The 15522-nt window shown below is 39.2% G+C and overlaps 1 protein-coding gene across 1 annotated transcript in view; it reads right to left on the bottom strand.

Annotated features, from left to right (window-relative positions):
• LOC116317977 (copine-9) overlaps positions 1 to 15522 on the bottom strand; it is a 269801-nt gene that overhangs the window by 117597 nt on the left and 136682 nt on the right. The window contains exons 8-11 of the mRNA XM_039612659.1: positions 11765 to 11828; positions 8198 to 8301; positions 7543 to 7647; positions 2077 to 2118 (exon numbers count right to left, since the gene is read on the bottom strand). Of these exons, the coding sequence (XP_039468593.1) occupies positions 2077 to 2118; positions 7543 to 7647; positions 8198 to 8301; positions 11765 to 11828 (315 nt within the window). The remainder of the gene's footprint in view (positions 1 to 2076; positions 2119 to 7542; positions 7648 to 8197; positions 8302 to 11764; positions 11829 to 15522) is intronic.

The raw sequence follows: 15522 nt of genomic DNA, 5'->3' as shown, positions 1-15522 counted from the left end.
CCTTGACAGTGTGAGCTTTATTTTCAAATGGTGAGTACAGACTTAAATCGGAGATGGGAAGGACAGAAAATAAGAAAAACCTAAACTGGGAAAACCTAACAAACGACTCTGAAACCATAACTCACAAAATGAAATGCAGAGTGAAACACGGGATGACACGCAGAGATAACAGAGACGGACGAGTAACAAGCAGAAGACAACACTGGGCTTAAATACAAGCTGGAGCAATCAGGGAATGGTCGACAGGAAGGAAACACAGCTGGGAGAAATCAGAGCTGACGAGACAAGGGGAAGCAAAACCAGGCACACTACACACAGGACAGGGACTATCAAAGTAAAACAGGAAGTACAACAGGCACACACAGACACAAGACATCAGACATGGCAAAAGGGAGGGAACACAGAGACACAGAACAGAAGGAGCTCAAAATACAAAACAGAAACCAAACCTAAGAACAAGAAAATCTTAACAAGAATTAATCTGAAACATAAGATAAGGATCAAAACCATTGAGACCACAGAAAAGCTTAGGGAAAGCGACATGAAAAGTTAAAGTTGGAAGAAGGTAAAAACTGTTTAAAATGCTTTTTCAACTTAGCATTAATCATGAGACGTCATCCTTCCTGCTCGGTTAGGTACTTCAGATATAATTTAGATTTGTAAAAGAAAAATACAAGATAACATCTTCATGAAACTGTGCTTATTTAGAAGGTGGCTAAAATGCATCCTAATCCTAAGTTGTTGGCCACTTATGGATGTAAAAAGGTTAAAGAAAATTGTACAGTTCACCTGGAGTTTCTTTACATTTTGCTAGGAAAATGGGAAATAGGTCCAGAAACCCAAACCAAGGTTTTCTAAACCTACAGTAACCAAGTAGTTGTAAAACCTGGCAGGAATAATGCTGGGAATTCTTGTGTTTTGGGCTTTTAGATAACTATTACAAATAATGTAGCTTTTGTTGAACTATATGAATGAGAAGCCATTGGCCTGTGGTTTTGTTTTCTCAAATGTAATTATTTTATTGGTCTGGCCTGCACTTGCTGGATATTAATCATCCTGAACTCTGCAAGACAAAGACTAATGAGGTCTCATTTGATTGTAATATTCCAAAAAATAAGGAAAAACAGACATTTCAGCTTTTATCTGTGCAGAGGAAAGTTGACATGCCTTCCACCTTATGCCCAGGTTTTAATTAAAACTTAACACTGACAGAAAGAATATAAAAGGTAGTTACACTGTTATAAAGTTCTTATGATACAGTTAAGAAACACTTCATTATTGATAACCACTAGGTTATTTGTTTGTTTCATTTATTAAATTGGAAGGGAGGCTCACTTAGACTGCATATATGTAGTGGCTCTAACTTTTGTGCTGCGTAGCTCGTTATTCAGTATCTGTTTTAATTTTGTAAGAGTGTCTAGCCTCAAAGCATTCCCTTTCTTTGTCCCTGTCACAATAACAAGTCATTGGTCGATAGAGATATTTAAGAGATATTTTATCCAAAAATGTATTATGTGTATATATTTGTCATTGTTATGTTTCTGTTTTGACAAAACAGAAACATACTGCATCAAAGCCTAAAAGAGAAAACTGAGTAAAGATGCATCAGAATTACAGCCTGATGAATTCTGCAAGACAAACACTTCCTTCAGGTTTCCTTTTTTCTTACAAAAAGTGAAAAGAGAGACAGAAGATAGAACAGAGAGAAAAGACTGAAAATTTATTTTCAGAGTAAAATTTGTGGAAAGCAGCAACATGAGGTCAGACAGCCTGAAAACACCCACAAGATATCTGCAAATTAAGCCCCACATGCATGGACAGGGCTCCTACAGTAGCCAGCATCTGTGATGAGATGGAGAAGCCATGTATACCCTGCCCTCCTACCCACTTAGCTGCAACCTTTCACCCATAAGATTTCATTCATTGCCCAGTGTGTGCCAAGCAGGTGGAGCTCTTCACTTGTTCTAATAAAACGCCTTGGGTCAGAAAGAATAATGTGTGACATTTCAGAGCCTCCGTGTGGAGCTGAAAATTAAAGCAAGGAAAAGGAGAGTCACACAGAGTGAGAACACTTACCTCCCATCCCTGTCCCAGTCATAAACGTCCACCTTGACTGTCCTGGAGGGAGGTGAGACAAGGAAGCCAAGGTGAGATAGACATAGGTGAGATTTACAGAGGATAAGAGGGAGTGTGAGGGTGAGAAAGTGAAATGGCAGGAAGACAAAAGAGAGAGACCATCAGTAAGTTGAGTAAGTTAACTTTTCTTCAAAGGATGTTTCACATTATGAAATCAATTAAAATAATGGTGACTCTAAAGTTATACAGTTTACCAATGTCAAACATTATATTATTATATAACATATAAAAATTCTTTTAATAGTGAAAATAATGAAAAAAGAATATGTATAATGCATTACATATGTGAGGTAAGACAACTTAAAAAAAAAACCAATTTATGCATTTAGGCCTTCTTCCCTAAAGTCAATGCTATGACTGAGATTCTTTCAGTCATGCAATCATTCCATGTGACTGCATGCACTGTGCTTTAGAGTGGCTAAAGTATGAGGTGGAGTGATACTCTTGTTACCCTGGAATTATTTTCCTGTAAAGGCTGATGACCTGTGTGAGATGCAGGTCCAGTTTTCTGTGACTTAAACAGCTACTGTGTAAGAAGTAATTAAATTCAATAAATTTATATGTTGCACAGCGGAAATTTGTATTTGTTTTATAGTCGGTTTTATTCTGATTTTAGTCTTTATTTTTGAGTGTAGTTTTGATTTTATTTGCATGATTTTACTTTGATATTTGTATTGCATGTTTTAGGTTTTTTTTGTACGACATCGTTTTAATCCACTGTGGACTGGCTGGACATTGGACAATTAATCAATAGCAGGCACCTGTTGAGGAGTGGGTGTGCCTTGAGTTGGCCTATCAGCTGCTGAAAGTACCTGTTAAAAAAACAGGCTGGTTGAGAACCAAAAGGAAGAGGGTCCAGACTCTAGGAGGAAGGAGCGCATAGAAGCCAAGTGAGAGAGACGGACATGCTGTCTGATCGCCAGGTGAAACGGCTTGCATGAAGACAGGCTCCCCCTTGTTGGTGGAGGGTTGCAATGGCGATTAGCCAGGCTGGCTTCACGGACAACGTTTCTGGCCAGTGTCTGTCTACTTACAGGGCAGCGCCACAAGGGAGGACGCTGTTGCAGTGATAGAGAGACTCAGCTGGGTTGTGGTGCAACGAGCCCAGTGGAGAAACAGGGCAGAGATGAGAGGTTCCTCCTTGTCCTCTTGGCATTAAACTGGTGCGGGCCCAGCTTCAGAGGAGAAATTGTTTCTCTTTTTTTAAAAACATAAGGAACATTATTCTTGGGTGGGAGTTTTTTTGGACAATTTTATTGTGGGATTTTTAGTGTAAACCGAAAATTTTATTATTCAAGTTTTTAGAATTTATTTATACCTGCTTTCTTCCTCAGGGAATAAACTTTCTTTGATTAGACCTACTCAGTCTCTGTGCCCTGGTTTTCTGATACACATACTCCCCCTTGTATTTAAAGGAACCTCCTGGTGTGACATTTAGGCCCACCAGCTTTAGTGTCTACATAAACAGCACCAAATCTCAACAATCGTCCGCTCAAGGTGCTTTATTTTGTGCGGTAAAGACCCTACAAGATTTGAGAGAAAGCCCCAACAATCAGATGATATCCTTGCTGAGAGGAGTTTATGTAGTTGAATAGGTTTTCCCTGTAATGTTTAGCAGAAGCTGCAGTCACTGTGAAGAGCATGCTGACTAATTAAGGTACTGCAATAAGCCATCAATTTCTAACTTGCATATGGAGTTAAACATAAAGTTCTCACAATGTTTCACCTGGAGCCCAGCACCCAAAGGCTCAATATAACAAGCAGGGAGAGGATTAGTGAGTGTCCAGAATGAAATCAAGCCCCTTATCAGATGTATTATGTCTGATCATGGCAGCCCAATAACAGGCCCTAAGCACCAGCCATAGAGGCAGAAATATACCAAAGTCAACAAGTCCGTTCAAAGGTGCCCTAGAGACTATCCACCATATAGTAGCAGAATGTAAGATGCAAAGAACAGTATACAGTTAGAGGCATAACCAAGTGGCTGGGATAGTATATATGGACTAGAAGTCCCAAAAACCCAATACAAGACACCACCAAAGGTGGTTGAGAACAACAAGGTCCTATGGCACCAAAAGTTCCAGACAGACAAGCAGCTGCTGGCAAACTAAACAGACATAGTAGTGCAGGGGTGTCGAACTCCAGGCCTCGAGGGCTGGAGTGGTTTTAGATCTCACCCTGGGTCAACACACCTGAATCAAATGATTAGTTCATTAACAGGCCTCTGGAAAACTTCAAGACATGTTGAGGAGGCCATTTAGCCATTTAAATCAGCTGTGTTGGATCAAGGACGCATCTAAAACCTGCAGGACACCGGCCCTTGAGGCCTGGAGTTGGACACCCCTCTAGTAGTGGGTGACAAGGAGCAGAAGACAAAAAAATGTGATAGATATGGCAAGCCCAACAGATATCATCAACATCAGGAAGGAGGACAAGAAAATAGAGAAGGAACAACTGAAGCAGATGTGGAAAGTAAAGTCCAAAGCAGTCCCAGTGGTAACGGGAACAAAAGGAGTTGTAACCCTGATACTGGAAGAGTAGCTCCAGCAGAATCCGAGTGTATAAGAGGCCTCTGTCCAGAAGAACACAGTCCTAGGAACACCTAAGATACTGCAAAGAACCCTCAAAATTCCAGGCCTCTAGTAGAGGACTCAAAATTTAGCATCACACATATACCCCCCCACCCATTCATCCTAGCTATTAACAGTAGTCTGACCTCTAGTGTGGTGCCAAAATTTTTTAAAGATGCTATTGTGCAACCCTTTTCTTAACCCTTTCTCTGTCTCCAAGCTACATTTGTTGTCCAAACTGCTTTAGATATTTGTCTACACTCAATTTAAATCCCTCTTGTATGAACATGAAATTCTGGAAGTGTTCCAGTCTGGTTTTAAAACTCACCACAGCACTGAATCTGCTCTATTAAGAGTCTAGTGATTATGTGCTACTTATGCTGGTGTTCGCTCTGTGTTGTAGCATCCTGATGACAGCTAGTTTGTGCTCCAGTGGATGATGAGAGTCATCCCCACAGCCATGGAAGCAGAAGAATATCATATCAAGAAGGCCCTGAGTAAATGTGGTTATCCCAACTGGACATTCATTCCAGGTGAAGGACAAGCGAAGAAAGACAATTACTGTCTAAGGGAAAATCCTTAGTAATCCCTTATTTGTCGATTGACTTAGGCTTAGATGTACATACTGTGTGTGTGTGTGTCTGCTGCTTATTACTTCTGCATTAGTCTCAATAACACCAGCACTGGCCTGACACTGAGTTCACGGCCGACTGCTGGCATTATTCTGACCACCACAGAGTCCAGCTTTGTACAGGATTCTGTATGAATATGGGAAGACAAACCTCAAATCTTCAATTTGAAGGCAGACCCAGTTTAAGAAAGAAGATAATGTTTCTGTATAAGTCTGAAGTCCTGATGAGTACAAGTGAACTTGGACGTTGGACGTTCTATGCTTTTCATGGATGAAGTCATGGAACTTCTCAATTATACCTTGTATTTTATTTCATTGTACCTTACATCAGGCATTACAAATCCAACAAAGTGTGAGGAAATGCAAAGTTGTACAATATCTTTTAAATGTCAGTATTTCCATTTATTCTTTTTGAGACTATAAAATAAGTGAAAAACAACACACCTAAAGCTTAACAAACAACTAATGTGGTCTTTTGCACAATTCTATGTAAAATCCTAGATTAACTTTTTGAAAGTCTACTGTTTATCCAATAAATATTTTTAAAAAGTTGGAAAAATATGCTACAAATAGATGAATAAGAAGCTGATATAGAAACTACAACAAAAAATTGACTAATTTGGGATATATGAGTGATTCATATTCACTGTGTGCCTCTAACATCAGAGTGAATGTAAGTTGTCATATTGTAAATTCTGTATTAAAAAATATATTGCTACATTAGTGTGACATGTTAACACATTAAATTTCTACTATAAATATTTTTCCAGATAAGAATGTCTCAGTCCGAGTTGGGTAGATTAGTCAAAAACTTAAATGTGGATCACAAGTATATTTTTGTCATGATGTTTTTCTAATGGTTAGAGGTGGCTTATGTAATTAGAAAAAAGTAAAGAAATAAGAAACTTGTATGTTTGTATGTATTGTAATGAGTACTTGGTTGGGGCTCTGTTACCCTCCTTCAGCTCATCTATATTTCTAGGTTGGGTTTTTTGTTATCTTCCTCAAGAAGACAATACCTCTATGGGTTTAAGGTTAGGGGCACTGGTTGTCCAATAAAGCACAGTATGTCATGAGACTACGGCAGCAGACAGTGAGGAAAGAGGATAAGGACCCAAATGGATATATGTACAGGCAATAGTGGGTTTTAACAAAACATGAGCTGTTTATTAAAGGTTGAACGAAAATACTAGCAAGAGGCAAAACGGGAACTGAGGCTTAACTAACAGAACTAAACTGGATGAATTAACTTGGACATGGAACCTTGAAACATGGACAAGCGAAGCAGACGTCCTGACAAGGGACAAAGAGAAAACCGACAAAATATATACACACATGAGGGTGATTAGGGAGAGTGGAAACACACAGGGAACACAGCTGGAAAGAATAGACAAAGACACAGGGAAAGCAAAACTAGCATTGACAGTCTGTAGCTGCATCAAATTTCAAAATAGATTTGAGAGCGACAGGACTCAGTGCTGCTGAATCTTTGATTTTATAAATTTTTTTGCTGTTTTACTTGCATCTATTTGAAAGAATGAGTGCAAACACAAAACATTATTGTATTTTATATGCTGGAATATCCAGAAAAGGTTTAAATGTTAAACACATTTCTTCCAGTCAGAGACTGTTGCATATAATTTAATTTTTGTTTGATGCAATGTGCATGAAATTAAAAGATGAAAACTAGTAAAACAATTCTTAAAACTTTTTCATTTGATTCAGTTTTATATGACGGATTATGCAGAAAAAATAGAATTGGGCTGAAAGGTTTGTTGCTTTATTACGTATTCAGGTTGTGTATCATGTTTTTAAAAAGTACCTAAGCAATAAAGTAACTAATTACCTTTGAAAATAAGTAATCAGTAAAGTAATGGGATTACTTTTTGGAGCAGTAATCAGTAATTAGTAACTAATTATTATTTTCAAGTAACTTGATCAACACTGGTAAAGACATAGATCAAAGAGGTGAGAGCTGTTTTGTCACACTACAAATTAGTAGCAAATTAAATTTGAAGTAGTAGCTGTCGGGTTTTTGTCTTTATTTTTATTTTATTTATTTTATTTTTTTTGCAGTAGCTGACCCTGTGTTAGCTCAGTATAAACCTTTATATTTGAAAGCATAATGTCTTAAGAAGAAGTAGAGATTGCTATTAAACAGAAACTATTTAAAATAAGAAAGCAATCAGTGTACTGTTCTCTCACCTGTCATAGTCTCCATTACAAAGTGCTCGAACAGGAATAGTAAATGGCTGCCAGACAGGGTTTAGGTTGTTTTTGATCACTTCAGTCTTGTGGCAGATCGTAAACCTGCAAACAAAAGGAGACATCTCAACACAGAGGAAATGTCAGAAGGGGGGACTTGAAACACATGTTGGTGGGCTCTAGGAATGACAGGAAATACTGAACAAAATGTATCCCTGGATATCACAATCCTTGGTTAAATAATGACATTTGGTAAGGCCTCAAGCTACACGCTAACTCATCATCTAAATGAAATGTTACATTAGACACCAGAAACAGTCCAGTGTAAACAGAAAGTTTTTATCCCGAACTATATTTTTGAAATACTTAAAACTTAAACGAAGTACAAATTAGAACATTCTACTTCAGTGTAGAGAAAATCTATAACTACTTCTTCCTTCTGAAGGGTTGGTACCTTTCACTCTCCTCATGGGACTGGATCCAAAAGACAAATGTGCTAGCAGTGTTTTTTTACTTACTGGCAGTAATAAGGCAAGAACTGGAACAGAGGAGCAGCGCTTTTCCTTTAGATGAACAGCTAACAGATTGACTGCATATCAGAGGATATACAGTGTCTCTAACAATTCATACATTCCAAACAAAAACACACACTCACGTGCCATCCTCGTTGCTCCGGTAGAAGACAAGGAAAGGATCAGACTTGCCAAAGAAATCCTTTTTATCCAGCTTATTTGCACAAAACTGCATAGTGGCTATGTCCTAGGAAAACGAGAACAGAATTCTGTCTATCTTCAAGTTTATTTTTTAAGAATGAACTTATGAATTCGTGAACATAATTTGACAATTATTACTTAAAAGGGGCTGTTGTCTAACAAATTGTAATATCCGTAGACATACAAAAAAGTCTATTGAGCACATGACTCAAACTCAACAAGAAGTCTGATATTTTGATTTGATGAAATTTGGGTACCAACTTTACCTAGTGGCAACAGGATATAACGCAGAGCTATTTAACATGTAGTCTGCAAAGCCTTAAGGAATTAGTGTTATATTAATATAATAGTGCAAGTTTTCATTAAATGTCAGGACTGTGGTGGTGTGTAAAATTTTCATGAAGTATGAAATTGCTATAACTGTATATAAATACACATTTTCAAATTTGCCCCAGACTTTACATTTACAAAGAGAATATTCTGAACACACTGATATGCTAATAGTCAGAAACAATTAAAGCGCCACTTATTGGGAATGGAATTATGAGTATGTCCACCTCAAAAGAGGTCTGAATAAGCTTCAGACCTTGATGACACTTCTGTGTGAAAATTGTGTGCTTGAGTAGCATGGAAGTTCTTGTTCGGGGAGGAACTGCTTAAAAGGTCATGAAATGATATATAACATTGAGGACAGTTACAAGTACCTGGGGAGCCCACAGGCAAACAGGAACCACGAAGAAGCCGCTAGGAAAGTTGCAACCACCAAGTACCTGCAGAGGGTCAGGCAAGTCCTGAGGAGTCAGCTGAACGGTAAGAACAAGATCCAGGCTATCAACAACTACGCCCTGCCCCTGATTTGGTACCCTGCTGGGATAATAAGCTGACCAAAGGAGGAGATAGAAGCCACTGACATCAAGACAAGGAAGCTCCTTACCATGCATGGAGGTTTTCACCCCAAGTCCAGCACCCTGAGGCTGCATGCTAAGCTGAAGGAATATATTAGGAAAATGGCCCCAATCGACCACATGCTCGGTGAATACCTCAGGAAGCAGAAACCGAGGAAAGACAAGGAACCATCATGGAAGGACAAGCCCCTGCCTGGTATGTAGCACCAGCAGATAGAGGAAGTGGCTGATACCCAGAAATCCTACCAGTGGCTGGACAAAGCTGGACTGAAAGACAGCACAGAGGCACTAATCATGGCAGCACAAGAACAAGCTCTGAGCACAAGATCCATAGAGGCTGGGGTCTATCTCACCAGGCAAGACCCCAGGTGAGGGCTATGTAAAGATGCCCTTGAGACAATCCAGCACTAACAGCAGGGTGTAAGATGCTAGCAGGCAGGGCATACATGGAACGCCATAACCAAGTGGCCGGCATAGTAGCAAAAGTGGTCCCTGTGGAAATCAGAGCACGCGAGGCAGTGTCCCCAAACTGGGCAAGTGGCTCCAGCATATATCAGGAACAACATCCAAGATCTCTGTCTAGAAGAGCGCAGTCCTAGGAACAGCAAAGATACTGGGCATGACCCTCAAGCTCCCAGGCCGGACATAGTAGTAATAATTATTGATCAAAGAACACTGATCAATGGCCATGAGTACCATTCACAGAGAGTTGGGGAATGGCTGCAATCACAGATTGTAAGATGGTGAAAGATGTACCCTTAGGCTCCCTCCTCGATTCAGAGATGGTCTTTTCCTATTCACGTAAATGGCCTCCTTGACTCTGCACTCAAACTAGCGTTCCTCCCTGTCCAGGATGTGTACATCCTCATCATTGAAAGAGTGTCCACTGGCCTGTCGGTGTAAATAGACTGCGAAGTCCTGGCCTGACTAATTCTTCGTCGTGCCATCTGCTTTGCCAGCGCTTGTTTGGTTTCCCTGATGTATAAATCATCAGCGTACACTATATTACTCTATTTGTCTCAGGTGGTTTAAAAGCCACAGAGATGGGGTGCTTAGAAAAAATGCTTCTCAACTGTTCCGTTACTCCTGACACATAAGGGTTTTTGCATAGGCAACAGTTGTCCTTCTCTCCTGGATCGGGTGGAGCTTTCTTTACATTGATCAGTGGTCTTTGATCAATGAGCTTCGATCAATGGGCTTTGATCAGTGGTGGCTGATGTTGAGGTTCATGACAATTTGCATATTAATGATCAAGGAACTGACCTCCTCCCAGCCCATTGTTCCTTCAGTGGTGCTAGTTTCAGTCATTGTGCAAATGTACTGTTTATAAGGTTGGGGAAACCTGCAGTCAGCTGAGACTGAAGAAGTCACCTGGATGAGTGACGAAACGTTTCTCCCACTGAAAACTCTACGTACAGATGAACAGAATCAACCTTTTGGGATCCTCAGAAAGATGGTCATCCATAAGCTGTTTTGTGTCCTCTGCTTCATCTTCAGCAAAGATATGATCCAGAGATTGTAAATCTTATTTTTGCAGGCTACAACCTGGAAATGTGTACTATGCAAGTCACCAGCTAGACTGAGTTGCCCTTACATGGCTGTACATGTCTCCCCTTAACTTCTCTCTGACAGTGCTCAGAGTGTATTTATGATTTCAGTTTTAGCAGTAATTATTGTTTTATATTCTTATATCACAATATTACAACTGGGTCAAACTGACCCCAACAACACAAAGGTCATAATTTTCACCAGAGCATTTTATAATTTAGAGAAATTCTTTTTTTTGTTGTTGTTTGTTTCGTTTTGTTTAAATAGAGATTCCTGACAAAGTCAAAAGCCTTGACGAAAAAAAACATTCAAAAGGCACTTCTCTGTATTTAAATCCTAAAAATGGGTCAGTGCCAACCCTAACACAAGAGGAAGGCTTAAAAGAAATTTTAGGGTCAAGGTCCCCATTGGTCCTTGGGTTCTGGACATGTGCCTACTTCTGTGAATGGCTGGAATATTTCTACCAATTTGTTTTGTTTCTTTAAGAAAGAAAGAATGAGGTTCTGGTGCAAAAGGTATTGCAGTACTGGATTGACTGGTAATTACACTGTGAAATGTATAGAAGATACATTGTTGCTCAGAGACAAACATTTGAACAATAAATCCAACAGGGCTCTCAGAGTTCTCAAGGACTCTTGAGTTGTCACCACCACCACGAGTCTGATACTGAAGCAAAGAAAGTCAAACCTGATTATATATATATACATAGGTCTCCCTTGAAAAAGAGGTTTTTAATCTCAATGGGATCTTCCTGGTTAAATAAAGGTTAATAAATAAATAACAGTAATCTGATCTTCATCATGGATATAAAAAGCAAAGCATAAAAAAGGATATATAATTCATGAGCAGCTCACCTCATCACACTGAGAGTATGATGCAAATTACAAAATTATCCTGAAGTCATTTAAATGGTCATTCAATATCCAGGTCATTTAAATTTACTTGATTAAAAAATGGAAACACAGATTATGACCATCATGAGGTCAAGCTGCCATGCTTAACTTTGCAACCCCTCTTACTGTTTGTATCACAAGGTTCATCTAAGCTGATACTAACTCTGCAGTTACTCAGCTCCTCAGCGGTGAAGATGATGGTTCCACACTTCTTCCCAGGAATACCACTAAGAAAGAGAGAGAGAAAAGTTTAAGATACAAGACAACAATTTTTTTTAAAAAAAAGGATTTGTGGCTGTCTAATTATACATCTCACAACAAAAGCCTGATCTTAAAAAAATAAGAATAATACTTAAAACTAAGTATGAATCATTCGGATCAAGCTATAGTTTACTGTTCTCTGGGAAAATCTGACTACCTCCCAATTTCAGCCTATGCTAATTTTAATGTCCTTTAATAAAAATAAGAGAATAAATCAAAAATAAGAAAATAACAGCCACCAGAGAAATAAGCTGTGGCCAGAAATTAAATTTAAAATGTTATAGACCTCAACAAATGTTACAGCAATGACTATATTTCCCTGTAAAAAATCACTTAACTTTAATTTTTGGTTAGGAAATATGTAGGAAGATGAAATAAAGAGAAAGAGGACATAGTTATTTCAGGTCTTCAGATCTTCCAGTTTGTTTGTTTTTTGCTGTTGTTGTTTGCTTTATTTTGTGTTATTTTTTGCTTGTTTATGATGTTGACCCTCAAGCTACCAGACTGCTGGTCGAGGACGTGAGTTTGAAGGATAAAGATCCCCAAAAACAAATTAATTAATCAGGAAGGGGGAAAATACTCTTTCATTGAACTGTATATCTACACAGCTTCTATGTAAAGCTTTGGAAATAGCAGGATTTCCTATTTCAGTCTTCATAAACACTTTATGAAGCAGACTACATGATTTTTGACTTTCTCTTACTTGATATTAACATTAAGTTAATCACACAATTATAGAGTAAGAGTCAATTTGCTGAATCTTTTATCACCAGTAACATTCCATTACGGTGATTAATCTCAGCAGTTGTTTACTGGCCCAGGAGCTGATTCCTACAAGTTATCATTTTCAGATATAGGAGAGGATAAAAGAGGAATGCTGGAGGCTCAGGAGGCACGTCACCATGATTGTTTCCAACCAGAAGTCAACCTGTCATCGAATTTGTCTCAGAGGAAAAAGCACTTTTCATTCAGTGATGAATTACAAAACAATCTTGGCAATTGTATTAACATTTCATTAAGATTAGAAAATGAAATATGAAGTCATTTCTCACAGAGAGAAATCACCTGTTAGAGCAAAGGCTCTGTGCCCATTTCTCTGCTTGTGCCCTGTTGTAAACTGCTGGAAGTGATGCTTTGTTGTTGCTTTTTCATGAATTTACTATACTTCCAATAAATCTGCCTCAAATTAACAACCATGTTTTCAGGATATTAGTATATACTAATAGGTCTGTCATTTTTAAGATCTGATTTATTCCCCAGTTTGTAAATTGGAGTTCCATGTTGTAGGAACAACATGGAATCTGAGTGATAGATTAATCATATGTGTTATTTGGAAGTATCTGGAAATATCAAAGAATCTTTGTAAGCGTTTCTAAAATAAATATTCAAACCATACAAATCTTTAACTTTGGAATTTTTTACATTTATCTATAATGGAGGCCACATCTGATTCTGAATAACATAACATCTTTAATTTAGGAATGGAGGGTGTCACTATTTATTGTAACATCATCACATGAAATAATTTCAGTCCAACCTAGCTCTTTCAAGCCTCTTAACAGATTTAAGTATTGGGTTTTGGGACTATGTCATGAAAAGCTGAGCAGTTTACTGCATCAGTAAAAATGATTATGGAAGCATATATTTGCTTGTTTCCTTGGTTTTTCAGTTAAATGGACCATATTGAAGTGGTTGCTTATCTCTTTCAGATTTCTCATACCTTTCTTATCAACCCAGTTAACAGAGGCGGTGGCTTATGACACCAACTGTCTGCCATCTATAATCCAGTTTTGAGACTCTTCCCAGTGCCTTAACACCCACTTACATCCTGGGTCATTTGACCTCAGTAAAATCACATGATAGGGTGGGACAAGGTCTCACAATGGGTTTACCCAAAACACCAGTTTTCACACCTTGGCTCATGTTATTAGCTAGAGGATCAATAGGGGGTCCACGACCCTCTTAGGGACACTCCCATAGGGCTTAAAATCTGGGATTCTCCACCAATTGCTCTTAGAACTGAAGAAGCTTCTCGGATGAAACGTCTTCAAGAAAGTGTAATATCATCAAGCCACTCAATTTGAGATCATTTTCATTTGTGCATAGACAAGAGTTGGATGTCTCAAGACCGGTCTTCTCAAGACCACTTTTACGTGGTCTTGGTCTTGTCTTGGTCTCGATGGACTTTGGTCTTGGTCTTGTCTTGGTCTCGGATCCCTCGGTCTTGTCTTGGTCTCGCTGTCTCAGTCTTACTGTCTCAGATCGACATAGTGGTCGGGAGATTTGGAGTCAGCAGTATCCACGACACACAACGTAACGTTCGATAATGTGTCATGCGCAAAAGCATCAGCTCTAAGAGCCGTGATTAGAGAGTGCTCTAAGTAGTAGTAGTGAATCAGAAGAGTCGACTCCCACTGAGCGAGAGCCGGCTCCTCACTTAATTTCCTTTTGCTGCTCAGCTCTCACACAGTGGCTCAGCTATGCTCCAATCCCTCCATATTGTGGCCAATTACATGCGAGGATATAGGATAATATCATTATGTGAAAAACGGAGAGGGTGAGAGACGCGACAGTCAAGTGGAGCATGCGTCTGTCCTCTCAGTAAGTGAGTGAGACAGTAGACAGGGGTGAGGAGGGCTGTGTGAGTGCATCGCAAAAACACATAAATATGCCTGACACCTGTCAACGAAGCAGCATCTGGCTGCAGTTTAAAGACTTTTTTGTCTCGGTGGTCTCGGTCTCAGTCTTGACTGACTTTGTCTCGACTTTGTCTTGGTCTTGACTCGGTCTGTCTTGGTCTTGGTCTTGTCTTGGTCTTGGTTTAGGCAGTCTTGACTACAAGTCTAGCATAGATGCACGCCGTCTTAAATATAAATCCAAAGCAGACATCATGAAACCACACCTGTCTAGTTTGGGGGCCATAATCCTCCTGGTCCTAGTCTGAAATATCTGAGATCTGTGTGCAAGCAAATTACACCCTGACAAAGAAAAGTGCATACGGTAATTAGAAGTTTTTCAAGACAAGTTGAAGCCAGATAGAGAAGTGGGGAAGCCTTTATCATCCTCTTGATAATTCCCTGTGGTTGCAAGTCACACTCCACTTCACAGTGTGACACAGCGATTCGTTCCATCCACTCAAAGCTGCGCTTCTGTCTGATGCTGCACTGCGATTAAAACGCCAGCTGAGATTCAAGGATGTTGCCGTAAACAACTGTGACAACGTACACAGGCAGCAACACACCGCTACACATGCACACTATACATTATGCAGGAGGGAGAGTCAGAAGATTCCACACAAACACAGAATATATTATCCTTGAGAGACTGTTTTCTGTGACCTTAAACTGGTTTTGCTTCATTTAGTCCATTGTCCCCTCTGCTGGTTCCTTTATGAACACAGTCACGTAACCGTAGCTGCATGAGGGCAGGTAAAACTCAAAGATTTGGCTTGAAACAAGTATTATTCTAACACTTCTGACAATTTCCTCTCAGTTTCATTTTCTTTTTAATCAGTCTCTGCTGGCACTCTCACTTAAACAAAAAAAGCTATCAGTGAAACATGAGTGTCTGCGAGCAGTTCTGATAATGAATCTTGCAAGGTCATGTGGGATATTGAAGATACCTTGAGCCTCTCTCGACTCTCACAGAACCTCCTATTCA

Source organism: Oreochromis aureus, linkage group 5 (genome assembly GCF_013358895.1).
Source record: "Oreochromis aureus strain Israel breed Guangdong linkage group 5, ZZ_aureus, whole genome shotgun sequence".
NCBI classification, from domain to species: Eukaryota; Metazoa; Chordata; class Actinopteri; order Cichliformes; family Cichlidae; genus Oreochromis; species Oreochromis aureus.
This window is presented reverse-complemented; position numbering and strand designations above follow the sequence as displayed.